The 20412-nt window shown below is 41.6% G+C and overlaps 1 protein-coding gene across 2 annotated transcripts in view; it reads right to left on the reverse strand.

Annotated features, from left to right (window-relative positions):
* LOC112230114 (ubiquitin carboxyl-terminal hydrolase 43-like) overlaps positions 1–20412 on the reverse strand; it is a 117214-nt gene that overhangs the window by 61744 nt on the left and 35058 nt on the right. For both annotated transcript variants that reach the window (XM_042310961.1, XM_042310960.1), the window contains exon 3: positions 2243–2349. In XM_042310961.1, the coding sequence (XP_042166895.1) occupies positions 2243–2349 (107 nt within the window). The remainder of the gene's footprint in view (positions 1–2242; positions 2350–20412) is intronic.

Below are 20412 nucleotides of genomic sequence, written 5' to 3' on the forward strand. Positions count from 1 at the left end.
AATGACAAGGTGCGTTGCGGGAGAAACAACAGAGTTTGGAGTAGTTCTGTAATCACTTTACAGTAGACTGCATAATGTGACAACAACATGTACTCAACACTGAGACGTATCCTTAGGGAGCAGACTATCAAAGTACTAATTACTGGTGCTTTAAGTGTTGTTTTGTAATCCCTGACTAAACACAACACACTACAGTCTACACTCTTTTCTTTAGCTGTCCCCATTGGAGAACCCTTTGAATAACCCTTGTTGAGTTCCATGTAGAACCATTTCCAGAGTGGGTTCTACATGGAACCCAAATAAGTTCTACCTGGAACCAAAAAGGGTCCTCCTATGGGGACAGCTGAAAACCCCCTTTGGAACCCCTTTCTTCTAAGAGTGTACTACTACACCTTGGGCGTACATATGTAGGATCTTAATTCGAGCTAGTTTGCTACAGCAGGAAAATAACACTGTAGCAATGGGAAACATAAAAATAATTATGTGGATTATAATGAATGAAAATGTTTGTAGGGATGGATACATTGTTCGTTATGGCAAATCAATTCTGAAATTTCAAAATTGAAACTACAAACTTTAGAAGCCTTTTGAAAACTAAAATGCACTAGAAGTTTACATTTCCTGCTTTGCAGGAACATTCTGAGCAACAAAAGTGGGATTAAATTAAGATCCTACATCTGTTTAGCCATCCACCTGAGTCCAGACACTTCACAGCTGTCAGCCAAAACTGTTTGTCTAAGTAGTGCACTATGAAGGGAATATGGTGCCATTTGAGACAAGAGACAAAATTGTTGATGAGAGGAGCTATTGCATTAGCATTCTTTACTAAGCTGTTTAGGGATGCATTTGGAGTGTCTTGAAGGTTACGTCTCAGATTTCCCCTAGTGTCGCTACTCTTATCTGCTAATGAATTAACGGCTAATCTGATAATAGGACGTAAACACATCATAGCCAACAGCCAAGGGGGTTGGATGTTAAAGAAGACACTTTACTTTGAATAGCAGGAGGGATCATCATCACATTCAAGGGAACACCCGTAATTCCAATATTCCATCTCGGAATTCTGATATTCTGCCTCAACATTCCGATATTCCATTTTAGACACACATTTTTCCAAAAGGGAGAATGGATTCGGAGAGCAATTTCCAATTAGCAGCCTGGAGAGATCAGTCTCCGCAGGGATACAGTGGGTTTAGATAAGTGTATAATCCATAATCCTGTGATGAGGGAGTGGGAATCATAAACTCGTGATTGACTGGGTGGTTAACCCCCGCGTCGGCATCAATACAGTCTAACTGTATGGGGTTAACCCTATATTGATAGACTCACACTAATCTGCCAGCATGGTGTTAAATCCAATACTAAGCCCGATACAACTGGAGTCCTTTGTTATAGAGAGAAGGGCTGCCTGTTGGCCACAATCGACTCCCAGCAGATTCTGTAAATTTCAGGTCTAATCTCATTCTCTATACAATATGGATGTGTCAAAGTCTAATCATCCGTTAAACTGCTCAGTCAATCCATGTGGTATACAGATCAGTCGTTGGTATCACAAATCAACAAGTGGCACGTTTCAACAGATTGATCTAAGAAGAGGTGGATGGGGAGGGAAAGAGATGGAGAACATCATGACAAGGCTAGCAGAGGGTCACTGCATTTTTATTAGACTGGCTACGCAGGGATCCTGCTGCTGCTTCGTGTGTGTGTGTGTGTGTGTGTGTGTGTGTGTGTGTGTGCGTGTGTGTGTGTGTGCGTGTGTGTGGGTGTGTGTGTGTGTGTGTGTGTGTGCGTGTGTGTGCGTGTGTGTGTGTGCGTGTGTGTGTGCGTGTGTTTGTGTGTGTACCGCAGACCAGGAGGAAAAGAGCCAAACAAGATACAGACTAATCCCAGAAAGTGTTCACAGCTAGCTCAACGTGACCTACTTTAGCAGGCTAGCGGTTCTTATCCACAGGAGGGAAAGTGCATGCTCACCTGTTCTGAATACCTATACTATATATAACGGAATGCTATAGATTCTGGGGAGAGAAAACTAACTATGCACACAGACATTACAAAAGCCTTGGGATGAGAAGTTTAGGTGTTTGGGTACTCCATGAAGCCTCATGGCATGAGAAATCGCTATTGAATTGCTGCATAACTTAAGTATGCGTTATTACTTGACCTGTACTAATTGAATGTGACTCTCACCTCTTATTGTCTGTGACTACTAAAGCACCTGTATGATATTGTCTATGACTCGTACCTGTACTGTGCCTGAAAGTGGTCCTGGACAAAGCTGTGCCGAGTCCCAGGCTGTTGTGCTGCTGCTGGGCCGGAGACAGGGCTCTCCTCCCCTCCATCCAGCAGGCCCTGGAACAGAGTGAGAGAGAAATCGTGAATGTGTGAATGACCTGTATGTATAGGTGTGTGTGTGTGTGTGTGTGTGTGTGTGTGTGTGTGTGTGTGTGTGTGTGTGTGAAAACGTCAACACTGAGGCTAGAGCTGGACACCAGCAGGGTAACAAGGTGTTTCAGAGCAGATGTAAACAGGAGCACTACAATAGGACAGGTGCTAAATGAGGTGCTAATGCACGTTAACACACTCTTGTACGTTTTTATAGTGTTCAGCTTCGCTGGCGATGAGAGAGAACGCAAACAGCCAGATCTTACCTCGTGACTGTCATTATGTGTGTGTGTTTGCGTTCCCATGTAATTCACTTTCCTCTCAGCATTGCTGACCTTGGCTTGGAGGAAGGTCGATGAGAGTTGGGTAAAAGGGAGAGCAGTAGGTAGGTAAACACATTAAAGTGAATATACTAAATCTGGGTTGAATCAAAACAAGTCGGTCCGGCTGCCCACTAGGGCTGTAAAGGTTCATCAAACCCATGGTTCGGTGGTACGTATTGCGGTTTTGGGGTTACGGTTCGGTTCGGTTTCAGTACAGCGGGAAAATGAGACACCAACCATAATATAGTTCATTTTTGTTTACTTAAGAAATACAAAGTGTTGATATTCCTGATTCCATATACAGTTGAAGTCGGAAGTTTACGGGATCGTGATGGCTAGTAGACCGGCGACGCCGACTGCCAAGCACCGCCCAAACAGGGAGAGGAGCCACCTTCGGTTAAGTCATGACACATTGCCTTTAAATTGTTTAACTTGGGTCAAACGTTCTGCCCACACATTTTCTATGGGATTGAGGTCAGGGCTTTGTGATGGCCACTCCAATACCTTGACTTTGTTGTCCTTAAGCCATTTTGCCACATATTTGGAAGTATCCTTGGGGTCATTGTCCATTTGGAAGACCCATTTGCAACCAAGCATTAACTTCCTGACTGATGTCTTGAGATGTTGCTTCAATATATCCACATAATTTCCCTACCTCATGATGCCATCTATTTTGTGAAGTTCACCAGTCCCTCCTGTCTCAAAGCACCCCCATAACATGATACTGCCACCCCCGTGCTTCATGGTTGGGATGGTGTTCTTTGGCTTGCAAGCCTCCCCCTTTTACCTCCAAACACAATGATGGTCATTATGGACCAGAGGACATTTCTCCAAAAAGTACAATCTTTGTCCCTATGTGCAGTTTAAACCATAGTCTGGCTTTTTTATGCGGTTTTGGCTGATTTCTTTTGATTTTCCATGATGTCAAGCAAAGAAGCACTGAGTTTGTTGTTGTTCGGGATTGTTCGGGATTGATTCTCACTTTTCGCACCAAAGTACATTCATCTCTAGGAGAAGGAACACGTCTCCTTCCTGAGCGGTATGATGGCTGCGTGGTCCTGTGGTGTTTATACTTGAGTACGATTGTTTGTACAGATGAACGTGGTACCTTCAGGCATATGGTAATTGCTCCCAAGGATAAACCAGACTTGTGGAGGTCTACAACTGTTTTTCTGAGGTCTTGGCTGATTTCTTTAGATTTTTCCATGATGTCATGCAAAGAGGCACTGAGTTTGAAGGTAGGCCTTGAAATACATCCACAAGTACACCTCTAATTGACTCAAATTATGTCAATTAGCCTATCAGATGCTTCTAAATCCTTGACATAATTTTCTGGAATTTTCCAAGCTGTTTAAAGGCACAGTCAACTTAGTGTATGTAAACTTCTGACCCAGTGGAATTGTGATATAAGTGAAATAATCTGTCTGTAAACAATTGTTGGAAAAATTACTTGTGTCATGCATAAATTAGATGTCCTAACCGACTTGTCAAAACTATAGTTTGTTAACAAGAAATGTGTGGAGTGGTTGAAACATGAGTTTTAATGACTCCAACCTAAGTGTGTGTAAAATTCCGACTTCAACTGTATATATTTTTATCTATTCATTCGGTTTCACAGTGTGGACCAAACCAAGGTCCCTGTACTGAACCACAGACAGTGAGAGACTAACAGTTAGAGAAGAAAACTAAAGGATGTTTGAGTTATTGTAAGATGTGATACAGTAAATAGAGGTTTGCATGAGCCACTGAAGGAACGTCGAGAACCCTGACAATTCCAAATCTCTCTCCAACAGTAGATATGTCACAGCTAAAGACTGTGTCATTACCCAGATCGACAGGTAAATAAACATATTGATCATACAAGCATAAAGTATAGAGCTGAACCTGTGAGTCACTTTTTGAGAGGGAACCAGGCTGTGGCACGGACGGACCTGAAATCCATTCTGAAATCAGTCACAAAACGCTGGTGTATGAATTGACGGCTTTCACAGAGGAAAAAATGGCATTTGGCATAACGTGTCATCAACCTGCGGGATATATTTCCTTTTTACCACAGCCAGTCATCATCTTCTGGCTTTCTTACAAAATCATTCCCAGAAATCATAAGATCGATTATTTTCACTCCCGGGGAACGAATGGGTCTTTGAAGCAATGTTTTCCACACGCGGGCAAGCGCACACACATTGCCACCATATATATGATGGATAAGTGGAGCTACCAGGCACTTATGTGACTGAGTGGCATGACAGTAGTGTGTCAGTCTAAATGACACAATAGGAAAAAAACGGATTATTAGGGGGGGGTCTTTCAACAGGCTGATTTGAAGAGATCTGCCTCTACTTTTTAGCCTGTAGTTTTGATAGTAGCGCTCATGAGCCAAAAGCGGTTCCTGAAAATCTGCTGTGTATGCTGCTTGATAGCTTTCACTCAAATGGAGAAGGGCTGAAGCTCATTGACTGGAACTCGAATTGCTATGGGGCTGGTCCATGTGTTAGAAAGTGTAGGGAAAATGGCACTGCACAGTTGCTTTCAAATTTTGGATTTTGTGGATAATTGAGGTACGAAAGTAATTCTGCTCATAGATTTTGCATGAATGAACTACACATTGACACATCCAGCCCAAAGTGGAAGGTTTGAAGAATACTTTCTTCGTGGCCAAAGGTCCGTTTACCTGACGGGGTGAGAGAAACTGCATTAACCCACAACTATAATTTATTAAAGTGCTTTGGTAGTTGGTGTTTTGAGCTCTGTTCAGTGGACAGCGAAATCAAACGAAGGAGAGAGTGAATCACTGTGAATCACATAATTACCTGAACAGTGCCTGCTTGATGTAATCAAAGAGCAGCACACTGATATATTTTCCACAAGAGCTTCTAGACTCAGGTGTGTTATGTTTTGGAGTGCCTTTAAAAAGACATTAGTCATCATAACCATACTAATCACTTCCTGCTAAGCTGAAGGAGACAGATGCACTGGATTATGGAGTTTATAGAGCTATATGCTTCCATACTGGATATTCATTGATACTCTCAGCCAATGAAAATGATCAAATAGACATTTCAATCAAATGTTTTGAGGCGTATATTATTTGGGACTTGGGGAAATGTGTGTTGTGTGATGACTTTCACAGCACATTTAGTGTACTGGCTCGATAAGATGATTATTGTTGTCTTGGTTGGAGTAGAGGTCGACTGATTAATCGGAATGGCCGATTAATTAAGGCCGATTTCAACTTTTCATAACAATTGGTAATCGTCATTTTTGGACACCGATCATGGCCGATTACATTGCACTCCACGAGGAGGCTGCGTGGCAGGCTGACTACCTGTTATGCGAGTGCAGCAAGGAGCCAAGGTAAGGTGCTAGCTAGCATTAAACGTATCTTATAAAAAAACAATCAATCTTAACATAATCAAAACACATGGTTGATGATATTACTAGTTAATCTAGCTTGTCCTGCGTTGCATATCATCGATGCGGTGCCTGTTAATTTATCATTGAATCACAGCCTACTTCGCCAATCGGGTGATTTAGCAAGCGCATTCGCGACAAAAGCACTGTCGTTGCACTAATGTGTACCTAACCATAAACATCAATGCCTTTCTTAAAATCAATACACAAGTATGTCTTTTTAAACCTGCATATTTAGTTAATATTGCCTGCTAACATGAATTTCTATTAACTAGGGAAATTGTGTCCCTTCTCTTGCGTTCTGTTCAAGCAGAGTCAGGGTATATGTAGCAGTTTGGGCCACCTGGCTCGTTGCGAACTGTGTGAAGACCATTTCTTCCTAACAAAGATCGTAATTAATTTGCCAGAATTGTACATAATTATGACATAACATTGAAGGTTGTGCAATGTAACAGCAATATTTAGACTTAGGGATGCCACCCGTTAGATAAAATACGGAACGGTTCCGTATTTCACTGAAAGAATAAACGTTTTGTTTTCGAAATGATAGTTTCTGGATTTGACCATACTAATGACCTAAGGCTCATATTTCTGTGTGTTATAATATTATAATTAAGTCTATGATTTGATAGAGCAGTCTGACTGAGCGGTGGTAGGCAGCAGCAGGCTCGTAAGCATTCATTCAAACAGCACTTTCCTGCATTTGCCAGCAGCTCTTTGCAATGCTTGAAGCACAGCGCTGTTTATGACTTCAAGCCTATCAACTCCCAAGATTAGGCTGGCGATACTATAGTGCCTATAAGAACATCCAATAGTCAAAGGTATATGAAAAACAAATGGTATTGAGAGAAATAGTCCTATAATTCCTATAATAACTAAAACCTAAAACTTCTTAACTGGGAATATTGAAGACTCATGTTAAAAGGAACCACCAGCTTTCATATTTTCTCATGTTCTAAGCAAGGAACTTAAAAGTTAGCTTTTTTACATGGCACATATTGTACTTTTACTTTCTTCTCCAACACTTTGTTTTTAAATTATTTAAACCAAATTGAACATGTTTCATTATTTATTTGAGACTAAACTGATTTTTATTGATGTATTATATTAAGTTAAAATAAGTGTTCATTGTCACGTTCTGACCTTTATTTCCTTTGTTTTGTATTCATTATTTAGTATGGTCAGGGCGTGAGTTGGGGTGGGCAGTCTATGTTTGATTTTCTATGATTTGGGGATTTCTATGTTTCGGCCTAGTATGGTTCTCAATCAGAGGCAGGTGTCATTAGTTGTCTCTGATTGAGAATCATACTAGGTAGCCTGGGTTGCACTGTTTGTTTGTGGGTGATTGTCTATGTTGATGGCTTGTTTCAGCGCAGCTCGCATTAGCTTCACGGTTGTTATTTTGTTTACTGGTTTGTATAGTGTTTCAGTGTTCAGTGTTTTCTTTATTAAAATTAATGATGAACACATACCACGCCGTATTTTGGTCCTCCGATCCTTCTCGCCTCTCCTCTTCAGATGAAGAGGAGGACGACCGTGACATTCATTCAGTGTTGTAATTGTCATGATTACAAATAAATAAATAAAAATCGTCCGATTAATCGGTATCGGTTTTTTTTTTGGGGTCCTCCAATAATCGGTATCGGTATCTGCGTTGAAAAATCATAATCGGACGACCTCTAGCTTGGAGTGTTGTATGAAGCTACATACTTCCATACTATTACTCTTTCTGTGAATAGCCTATGAGAGAGGCCTTCAATTAGTTGCTATGCAAAAGTTAGCCTCAGCAAACAAAGGGGTGACATATCCAAGCTTTTATGGGGTTACAACTGATTTAATTGCAATCCAACTCATTCAGTTGAAACCTTGTAGAGAACCTTTTGAGAGCTTTTGGGCCATGGGGCCAAAGTAGTGCGTAACCCCATGATAAACTATATAGTGTATGTAAGCCTATACTGACTGGACATGGGGCCAAAGTAGTGCGTAACCCCATGATAAACTACATAGTGTATGTAAGCCTATACTGACTGGACATGGGGCCAAAGTAGTGCGTAACCCCATGATAAACTACATAGTATATGTAAGCCTATACTGACTGGACATGGGGCCAAAGTAGTGCGTAACCCCATGATAAACTACATAGTGTATGTAAGCCTATACTGACTGGACATGGGGCCAAAGTAGTGCGTAACCCCATGATAAACTACATAGTATATGTAAGCCTATACTGACTGGACATGGGGCCAAAGTAGTGCGTAACCCCATGATAAACTACATAGTGTATGTAAGCCTATACTGACTGGACATGGGGCCAAAGTAGTGCGTAACCCCATGATAAACTACATAGTGTATGTAAGCCTATACTAACTGCTTTCAGTGAGAACAGTACAGTTGACGGTAAAGAAATTGATCAATGTGTGAATAAGATGAAGGAGCTATTTGAGTGGCTCTGCCCCTAAACATCACTTTAGTTGCTGTTGCCGACCTGGATGGTAATGGACAATTTAGATGCCCTGCGTGAGGTAGTGAGATTGAAAATTGTCACCTGGGGACCAGAGCTAAGGGTCGGAGGCGATTTTGAAGTCGACATCAATTTCCGTTTTCGGGGTGAAAGTTCCGCCCTGAAGTTTGTGCCTGTCTAAAAATCTCTAATTACCTCAAACTAATTTAGGACACATTTACAGCAAGGTCACATACACACATACAATATCAATATCTTATGTTGTGATATTGCATCCAAATGTGTATCAATAAAACATTAGTACTGTACAACCAAGATTGACAACATAACCCTGGGAATATCTGTCAGCTTTGTTTCGTCAACATCTGTGATGTCATCAATTATTTGACACACTTCTGTGTCAACAGCAAAAGGCCTAACTGTTATTTATACCTCTCCTCCCCTCTTCGCATCCTAAATGTGTCACCATGTTCTTAAAGAAAGGTAAGATAGTTCAATATGCTTCCTGTGAAGAAGATGTGTGTGGTACACTTTCCTAGCCTCCCCAAAGGCAGGACAATCTCATCGAGCCACTAGAAACACTCTCTTCAGAAGAGCACTCACCTACTTTAGGAATAGCAGCAGTAGAGTGTGTGATGCATCTACAGTAAGTGTTAGTAAGAAACTATAGTGGTCTGAAAGTGTGTGAGGCATCTACGTGTTAGTAAGAAACTATAGTGGTCTGAAAGTGTGTGAGGCATCTAAGTGTTAGTAAGAAACTATAGTCGTCTGAAAGTGTGTGAGGCATCTAAGTGTTAGTAAGAAACTATAGTCGTCTGAAAGTGTGTGAGGCATCTAAGTGTTAGTAAGAAACTATAGTCGTCTGAAAGTGTGTGAGGCATCTACAGTAAGTGTTCATGAGGACGTGTTAAAGAGTCTCAATAGGTTTCAGTCAGACTCATAATGGCCGTGCTTTCTTCTGACAAACTACATTAGAACAACGTTTAGCAAGAGCTAAGGACGAGGGTACACCAATTAGAAATAGTCTTACGCGTTATTACATTATGAAAGTGAGGAGCAAAACCATGACAACATTTTACAACAACCATTAAAAATAGTTGCATAATAGCCTCCATAATAGCTTGTCATCCAATGTAAAAAAAAAAAACACACACAAAAGAACATTATGATGCACAGCAAACTCCAAACTAGCTAGTAATAATATTGTTTTGTCTCTTATTAAGTCTTTTCAACCAAGAAGCTATTCCACTGATAATGATGAGCCAAATGAACAAGATGTCTCTTTCAAGCCGTCGAATCCCCAAAGCAATTCTTTCCGTCGCTAACACAATTAAAGATTAAATACAGACATGGATGGCCTGAGACGTGTTGGGGAATAATGGTTTATTGGAGCTATTAGCGCACTCGTGAGAGAGAGCGAGCTAGAGAGAGAGAGCGAGAGAAAGCACTAGAAAATATTACATCTAGGGATTCTGCAAATTCTACAACACAGTGCAGAAGTTGCGCCATTAGAGAGGTGAATTTGAGTCTCTTGGTTTTGTCTTGTTAGCAGAGTTGTGTACCTGGTAAGGTTGGAAGCTGACACAGATATGTATAGCGCTGCTGGTCAGCTTACTCAAATGTGACCTTCCTTTCTTTCAAAATGTGGACAAAAACACAGGATATGCTAAAAGGTACAGTCCTTCAGGTTAGCTAACTCAAATGTGACCTTCCTTTCAGTCAAAATGTGGACAAAAACACAGGATATGCTAATAGCTGACAGTAAAAACCGAGACCAATAGCTTGAGTAGATGGAAGAATCAACACAACTACAGCCAGAGACAGAACTAAACCATAGTCAGAGATAGTATAGTATACTAGCATAGTACAGAATCCTCAGATAAGTAGCCTGGTCCCAGTACTTACACAAATCACCATGGAAACATTGGGTTCCTTTCCCATCAAAATGTGTACTGAGGAAGACATTTTTCATTAAACACAGCATCTCCTTGGAAATGAGTTGTGAGCTTAAAACCACGAAGCACAAACTCTCCCCGCAGCAATTCATCAAATACCTCAACATGCCTTTTAACAGTTGCATATTGCAGAGTTGTGTTTATTCTCTTTTCCTAATAGAGAGGGAGGGAAGCTAGCGGGCTTAACATGGGTTCTATTGCTTAGGTACCAAATGGGGAAAAACAGACAAACAGGGAGGAACTAGCTGATCTTGATCTCGTAGAATAAGAAGTGCTTTTTTTAGTTCTCAAGAATGTGTTATTGTAAGAGGTTCACAGTTTCGCAACTCTGCACTACGGAATGTGCTTTTACCCATCCAATTGTTTATAATGCCACTAACAGGTTAAGGTAATACGTAAGGCTTTACATAGGTAGATAGACACACTGTCCTGGGGTGTGTAATTCTGTCGAGAGTGAGTGGCTGTTAAAGAGAGGCTCCAGGCGGATGCTGCAGTAGTAGCAGCAGGAGTGTATAGTGGAGAATACCAGCCGACCCAAGGCATGTGTTGCCAGGCAGTGCAGCGAAGGCTCGGGCTACTTAATTCTCTATTCATAACAAATCCAAAGCACTGGTGGGCTTTGCTGCACACTAGAACAGGCACCTTCCCCACAAGTAGGTCAACAGGCACTTAGCTGGACCTTAGAACAAACAACAGATGCCTCCATTCAACTGTGATTTCTCTAAAAGTGTGTGTGTGCGTGCACTAACATTTTCTTATATCTGGGAACCAGTGATGAATAAATACCCCTATGGTATGTTTCCTTGCTCTGCCATTGTCTGCCAAGGCAGACGGGGCCTGCCAAAACTACATGCGAAGCGGGAGCTAGCGTAACGTGAGAGATGCTAATATCCAAAAAGTGCTCAAATGTTAAATTGTGTAATCCAAAAGCACTGAATGCTAACAGCTAACAGATCCAGATCCATTTTCTGGGGCCCCTGTTGCTCAGAGGAGAATATTAGCAGTGGCGTCCAAACCCCTCCAGGCTGTGAAATTGATTTCCAGGATTTAGATGAAAGGAGCAGAGCAAGATTTCAGAAGTTATTCCACAGCTAAAGCAGATATATATATATATATATATATACAATATACACTGGCTATGTGAATCTTGTATCAAAGGGGAATCTATTCCCAAGCAGACAGAAAGTGTGATGTGTCTTTGGTAAGGTTATTATATATACTGATAGCTTGCGGAATGGGTTTCCCTAAAGTTAGGTGAGAAATAAAGCTTACAGAACTTCAGACATGGGAAGTCAAGTGATCATGTGTATGATCATGCACTGTGTACATCCACCCATTGTGTGTATTGCTAGGCGATTACATAAACAATACATTTAGTTTCATTCTACGTCTGGTTTCTCACCATGCTTGCACTGAACATTTCTGCCCTAGAGCATGTATTGAACACAGGCATGAAAATAACCTATGCCTTTTCTCCCTCAGAAGACCCACGATCCTTTTCCGCTGTTGCTTTTGCCATGACGTCAAACAGATACATATCGCTGCAATCAGCAGAACTAAGGCAGCGTCGCAGGGAGGAAAACACAAGGGTATACTCATGGGTATTGGGTATCAGAACATCACATTTTTGCACACGCACAACCCGTAGACTCAAGGGCTGAATCCCAAATGGCACTCTATTCCCAGATTATAGTGTTTCCTACGAGCCCTGGTCAACAGTATTCCATTACAAAAGGCAATAGATTCCCATTTGAGACGAAGCCCAAGGACACGCCCTCTCTTCCGTAACACAAGGTATCAATAGGATGGACCAGTCCGCTCATGCGGACTGGAACAGCTCAATATGTCACAGCCATGTCCGCTACAGTACGTGTCTGTCTCGACAGTGTGATGATCTCATCAGAGGACACAAGTATCAATAGGACTCTTTAATAAGTCCCAGACAGACGTCTCCTGCATGTCCGTCTTTGCTGGACATACCGGAGGACATCCTCACGCGTGTGTGGCTGTGTTTTTGACACAGACATTGCGTGATCCTGCCAAAGTCGGAGACATGGATACAAGCTGGATGGATGATGATCACTGTCACTTCTGGATTCGGCTCAATGTAAAAATGCAGAGTTGAAGAGTAAGTCTCTTATATGAAGCGGTGACCAAATGACATCTTCTCACGATGCCGAGCAACTGCCCCCAAAAAACTGGACCGCTCACTTTTTCGTAAGTGAGGCCGTGTATGCCAGTTGTAGGTCTACGGCAGGACTGGGCAGGGAGGGGACTACCGCTGAGTTTAGCCCAAAAATAGAGCTCTGCTGGCGGGGAGGCAAGCCGTTGTCCTCCCCTGCCAGGACCCACGGACCTAGCACACCTTCTGCAGGAGCATGAGAGACGTTGTGAGGTGTTGCTCACTGTCCCACCATATTCTCAGTGCTGACTTAAAAACACACTGTTCCTGGGCTGTTGCATCCTGGGCCGTACTCTCCCTCCTGTCTGGGACTCACTATAGGAGATTGAGGTACTTCTGTATAGTAGGAGCCCAAGCTCTCTAGGGGTCCCTGAAGCTAGCCTGTGACTATACCGCTGGGTATGCAGAGGTAACCTTACAGGTCCCAAAGCAAACAGGTTCTGTTTGTCCCAACAGGGCTCCTGTACAATTCAACTCACACTCACAACAGTCACAGTGTGAGGCCTAATTTATTCTGTTCAGGTCCTGTGATATCTGAGAGAAACAGACAGAAGCAGCAGCTCACATAGGACTCTCCATGGTCCTGTGCTCTGTGATCCATGTAGTGGCAGAGATGTCCCTGGTTGCTTCTTCTGAGGTTTTCATAATGCAGCAGCCCTCCAGAACATAGAAACACATGTTGTTTTCCTACCCCTGTTTCACGGTGTACCGCAGTGTGTGTATTTATGCACCACGGTGTGTGCGCATAGCCGCAGGGAGAATGTTTGGAGTTGGGGGTGCTGGGCAGAGGTTGAGCAGAGGTGTTTTTAGGATTTCCACACATAGGGGGGACTGAATTTACATGATAGATTACATTAGAAAAATAATTTTAACACCAAACAAATGACTGAAATGAGTGGCTACTCTGACAGTGATAATATATTCCTCCTAGTATTGTACATTCTGTGTGTTTTTACATTGGGCTGGGCTATTGTTTGGTTTCAAGACCAGGTCATTTTTATTGCTCTCAGTAGCCTATAATAAATATATATATATGTATTATAGGCTACAGTAAGCTACTAAATACACTTTCCAGAGCCACACTGACTAACCCAATTATGAAGATGAAGCCTAGGCTGCTCACCGGTGATGGCCCATGCACTCGTGCCATAAGCCTATCACACAATGACAAAGCTACTTTCAGAAACAGTGCCGTAAACTCCGAATCGCTCAAAAGTTGTTGAAATAAATTGCTAGGTTCTACAGACAGACGAGTCTTCGCTTTTCAGCAGTAGTCATTTGCTTTCCTGTATGTTTTTCCTCACAGTTGCATTTTGAAATTTGCAAAAGGTTAAACTGATAGCTGCAATCAACTGTAGATATATAACCCATAGATGGCAGTTCCGATTCAAGTCAGGACTGGCAGCCATTGCTAATGCAGCCATTAGTTTAACAGTCAAATTACCAGGGTTAGAGGTTCCAAAACCCCTCTTTGGGCAACAGTGCCTTCAGAAAGTATTCACACCCTTTGCTTTTTGCAAAACAATTTGAGATTGAGATGTTAGATTGAGATGTTGTGTCACTGGCCTAGTGTACATACAAAACCCCATAATGTCAAAGTGGAGTTGTGTTTACAAGTTCATTTAAAACTGAGTCAATAAGTATTCAACCCCTTTGTTAAGTTCAGGAGTAAAAAATGTGCTTAAGTCACATAATAAGTCACATAATAAGTTACATGGACTCACTCTGTGTGCAATAATAGTGTTTAACATGGTATTTGAATGATTACCTCCTCTCTGTACCCCACACATACAATTATCTGTAAGGTCCCTCAGTCGAGCAGTGAATTTCAAACACAGATTCAACCACAAAGACCAGGGAGGCTTTCCAAATCATTGCAAAGAACAGCATCTATTGGTAGAGGGGTAAATATAAAAAAGCAGACATTGAACATCCCTTTGAGCAAGGTGAAGTTATTAATTACACTTTGGATGGTCTATCAATACACCCAGTCACTGAAAAGATACAGGCGTCCGTCCTAACTCATTTGCCGGAGAGGAAGGAAACCGTTCAGGGACTTCACCATGAGGCCAATGGTGACTTTAAAACAGTTACAGGGTTTAACTTCATTGGGATAGGGGACGGCATTTTCATTTTTGGATGAAAAGCGTGCCCAGAGTAAACTGCCTGCTACTCAATCTCAGATGCGAATATATGCATATTATTAGTAGTATTGGATAGAAAACACTCTGAAGTTTCTAAAACTGTTTGAATGATGTCTGTGGGTATAACAGAACTCATATGACAGGCAAAAACCTGAGAAAAGATCCAACCAGGAAGTGGGAAATCTGAGGTTTGTAGTTTTTCAACTCAGCCCCTATTGACGATACAGTGGGATATTGGTTAGGTTGCACTTCCTAAAGCTTCCAATAGATGTCAACAGTCTTTAGAACGTTGTTTGATGCTTCTACTATGAAGGGGGGCTGAATGAGAGGGGAATGAATCAGAGGTCTGCCAGCAGCCATGAGCTCAGTCACGCGCATTCACATGAGAGGTAGCTCCTGTTCCATTGCTTTTCTACAGACAATGGAATTCTCCGGTTGGAACATTATAGAACATTTATGATAAAAACATCCTAAAGATTGATTCCATACATCGTTTGATAGGTTTCTACGACCAGTAATATAACTTTTTTGAATTTTCGTTCGACCTTTCCACTGGATGTTGCACGTTGGAAGTCCGCTGCGTGTTTCGATTTGTTTACCAAACGCCCTAACAAAAGGAGGTATATGGACATAAATGATGAACTTTATTGAACAAATCAAACATTTATTGTGGAACTGGGATTCCTGGGAGTGCATTCTAATGAAGATCATCAAAGGTAAGTGAATGTTTATAATGCTATTTCTGACTAATGTTGACTGCGCAACATGGCGGATATTTATTTTGGCCAGTTTGGGCTCTGAGCTCGGTACTCAGATTATTGCATGGTATGCTTTTTCCATAAAGTAAAAAAAAAAATCTGACACAGCGGTTGCATTAAGGAGAAGTTTATCTAAAGTTCCATGCATAACACTTGTATTTTCATCAACATTTAGAATGAGTATTTCTGTAAATTGATGTGGCTCTGCAAAATCCCCGCATGTTTTAGAACTACTGAACATAACACGCCAATGTAAAATTAGATTTCTGGATATAAATATGCACTTTATCGAACAAAACATACATGTATTATGTAACATGAAGTCCAATGAGTGTCATCTGAAGAAGATAAGATCATCAAAGGTTAGTGATTAATTGTATCTCTATTTGTGCTTTTTGTGACTCCTCTCTTTGGCTGGAAAAATGGCAGGGTTTTTCTGTGACTTGGTGGTGACCTAACATAATCGTTTGTGGAGCTTTCGCTGTAGAGCATTTTTTAAATCAGACACTGTGGCTGGATTAACAGTAATTTTATCTTTAAAATGGTGCCTAATACTTGTATGTTTGAGAAATTTGATTTATGAGATTTCTGTTGATTTGTATTTGGCGCCCTGCAATTTCATTGGCTGGGGTTCCGCTAGCGGAACGTTCCCAGACAGGTTAATGGCTGTGATAGTAGAAAACAGTGGATTGATCAACAACATTGTAGTTACTCCACTATAATAACCTAAAGGACAGAGTGAAAAGTTAGAAGCCTGTATAGAATAATAACATTCCAAAACATGCATACTGTTTGCAGTAAGAAACTAAAGTAAAACTGAACAAAAATGTGGCAAAGAAAACTTCATGTCCTGACTAAGAATCATGTGCAAATATTGTACAATCCAGGTGTGCAAAGCTCTTAGAGACTTACCCTGAAAGACTCACAGCTGTAATCACTGCCAAAGGTGATTCTAACATGTATTGAATCAGGGCTGTGAATACCTATGTAAATAAGAGACTTCTGTATTTAATTTTCAATTGATTTGTCATGCCCTGACCTTAGAGATCCTTTAAATTTCTCTATTTGGTTAGGTCGGGGTGTGATGGGTGGGCATTCTATTTTTTTCTATTTCCTTGTTGGCCGGGTATGGTTCCCAATCAGAGGCAGCTGTCTATCGCTGTCTCTGATTGGGGATCATACTTAGGCAGCCTTTTTTCCACCTTTAATTTGTGGGATCTTGTTTGTGTGTAGTTTACAAAAATGTCTAAAAACATGTTTTACTTTGTCATTATGGTGGTATTGTGTGTAGATGGATGAGAATTTGTATGTATTTTTAACCTATTTTGAATTCAGGCTGTAAACACAACACAATGTGGAATAAGTCTATGGGTATGAATACTTTCTGATAGCACCGTATATGCCACAACACAACCAGCTGTTTTATATAAATTGCGGCCTTCTGGACTGTAAGTGCTTGTGATAAAACATCATCCACAGCTATTTTTTAGAAGCTCTCTGGTGTAGTACTTTGAATTATTTTATTTGTAAGTTCAGACAGGGGTAATATCATTTTTGGCAAAATTATTTTAATGTATCAGGTGGCTATGGGTGTGTGTGCGTACTCATGAGAGAAGTCGCTTAGATAATCCTGTGAACTGAAGGATGAGTGGCTGTGTCGATTTGGAGTGTGAGTCAGTGTGTGTGTGTGTGTGTGTGTGTGTGTGTGTGTGTGTGTGTGTGTGTGTGTGTGTGTGTGTGTGTGTGTGTGTGCGCGTGTGAGTGAGTGAGTGAGTGAGTGAGTGAGTGAGTGAGTGAGTGAGTGAGTGAGTGAGTGAGTGAGTGTGAGTGAGTGTATGTGAGTCGGTGTATGGATTTGGTGAAGGTGTGTGGGTTTTGGATGACAGCTAAAGATGCTAGTGATGGGAGGGGAAATTGATACAGTTACATATTGCAATATTATTCTTGACTGAAAGTATACATTTGTACCTGCTACTGTAGCTTGCGCTAGTCGGCTTAACCTGCACCAAAACGCAGCTATTTTTCATCCTATAGCTTGTTATCCGAGTCAACATGTTTTCAGCACTTTTATTTCCATAACTGATCAAAACTAGTTCTCTCATCCTCTCGTCACTCTGCAGCAGACATAGTGAGTTTGGAACATCAAATTGCAATAAAATCGCAATACACATCGTATCGGCACCTAAGTATCGTAACAATATGATATCATGAGGTCCCTGGCAATCCCAGCCCTAAAAAATGCTACAAATGTTTGAATGCAAAGTCAGCGACTGTGTTTTTTGTAAATGACAAACGCCACAGTGAATCTTCAGTCAACGTTTAAACTGCATTAGACTACTAACCACTAAATGTAAAACTACAGTCATCAAACTACAGTCATCAAACCACAGTCATCAAACTACAGTCATTAAACCACAGTCATCAACCCACAGTCATCAAACTACAGTCATCAAACCACAGTCATCAAACTACAGTCATCAAACTACAGTCATCAAACCATAGTCATTAAACCACAGTCATCAAACTACAGTCATCAAACCACAGTCATCAAACTACAGTCATCAAACTACAGTCATCAAACTACAGTCATCAAACCACAGTCATAAAACTACAGTCAAACTACAGTCATTAAACCACAGTCATCAAACCACAGTCATTAAACTACAGTCATCAAACCATAGTCATTAAACCACAGTCATCAAACTACAGTCATCAAACCACAGTCATCAAACTACAGTCATCAAACTACAGTCATCAAACCACAGTCATAAAACTACAGTCAAACTACAGTCATTAAACCACAGTCATCAAACCACAGTCATCAAACTACAGTCATCAAACTACAGTCATCAAACCATAGTCATTAAACCACAGTCATCAAACTACAGTCATCAAACCACAGTCATCAAACCACAGTCATCAAACTACAGTCATCAAACTACAGTCATCAAACCACAGTCATCAAACTACAGTCATCAAACTAGTCATCAAACCACAGTCATAAAACCACAGTCATCAAACCACAGGCATCAAACCAGTCATCAAACCACAGTCATAAAACCACAGGCATAAAACCAGTCCCAGAGCCAGTGATTACTTCCGAGACCCAGATTAAGTGATCATTTCAAAACAAATGTTTTCATCAAACGTAGGACTACAGCTTAATGACTTTTTGGGTATTTTCTGTGTAATTCTGTGTTTGATCTATGTCATTTGCTTCTACATCCCCTGTGCTTCCTACCACCTATAGTGGTTTTGACTAATTTCAGCAGGAATCAAACCGGTCTCTGATTATTTCAAATAGTTGGACTCTTGAGCTTAACACTATCACCTGTGCTTCCTATAGTGTCTTTGAGTCAATCCCTGCAGCTCCAGAAGCTCAACAGTCAGCCATAGATTTGAGCTGAATCTTAATACCCACTGGGCACAGATGTCAATTCAACGTCTATTCCACGATGGTTCAACATAATTTCATTGAAATAATAATTTCATGGAAACAACGTTGATTCAACCAGTGTGTGCCCAGTGGGTAGCGACATGCTCTTGTGGTCAAGAATCCAGAGCAGAGAGACATGGGAAGAGGCTTTGACAGGACAGAATTTGGTCCCCTGTGATGGTTTCTGTACTTGGATCTTTTTCCTCCCACACACACTGAATGGGATGTGTGTGTGGGAACTGTATGGAGTCTCAGAAGACTGCGTGTATGTGTGTGTGTGTGTGTGTTTGCGTGTTTCCATGCGTGTGTGTGTGTACAAAAACTTTCTTTGGATATGTTCCACAGACACCCCACAGAAGCACATGCTGTAAGCCGGCAGCTCAGTGGTTCTCTGTGCTGTACGAGATGACATCTGTCCCACTGTGCGTGCGGATGAGACAAGCCAATATTGACACAGCCTGCTGTTTTCACGTTTATAGAAGAGCCCCACCGCCTCCTGTCATTCCTTTCCAGAGTTTGGACGGCGTGAACGGATTCAGATGGAAGGCGTAGCGCAACCGTGTCATCAGCACGCTCTGAAGCTTCATAGAACACAACAGGGAAGGAAAGTAATGGGTCTAGCAGGGCTGATGTCAATTCCAATTGAAGTAAGTCAATTCCTGAGGTAAACTGAAATTCTAATTACAATGATTATTTTCCTCATTGACATGCATTCCGTTTACTTCCTGAATTGAAATGGAGTTGACCCCCAACCCCTGGTCTCTATCCAGCTCCCTAGTGAGTTCTTCCCTCACCCAAACTTGTTTCCAACTTCTGTCCCAGCATCATGTTCTGTTCCGGTTAAAGGGGGGATTAAAAACCAAACAGTGAGAACAGAGTGACATGGCAGCATGGATGGCAGGAGTTGAAAAGAAAGGGAAGAGGTCAGCAGGAACAGAGAGAGAGAGAGAGACAGAGAGAGAGAGACAGAGAGAGAGAGACAGAGACAGAAAGAGACAGACAGAGAGAGAGAGAGAGAGAGAGAGAGAGAGAGAGAGAGAGAGAGAGAGAGAGAAAAGAGGGAGGGGGTCTGAAATGCTTGCCCTGCAGTAAAGGGGCTGACTCACTCCTATTCTTTTAGCAGCAGAGAGCTGCTGCTAATTCGTGTCTATTCAGTGCAGGCTTACGGTAATGTGGCCGTCTGGTTGATAAGAGGGGAAACCACAGGCATTCTATAACTCCCCTCCCTTCCTTCCCTCCCTTCCTCTCTCTCTCTCCTTCCTTCCTTCCTTCCTTCCTTCCTTCCTTCCTTCCTTCCTTCCTTCCTTCCTTCCTTCCTTCCTTCCTTCCTTCCTTCCCCTTCCCTCCTCTCCCTCCCTCC

The sequence above is a fragment of the Oncorhynchus tshawytscha genome, linkage group LG32 (assembly GCF_018296145.1).
Source record: "Oncorhynchus tshawytscha isolate Ot180627B linkage group LG32, Otsh_v2.0, whole genome shotgun sequence".
In the NCBI taxonomy this organism is placed as follows: Eukaryota; Metazoa; Chordata; class Actinopteri; order Salmoniformes; family Salmonidae; genus Oncorhynchus; species Oncorhynchus tshawytscha.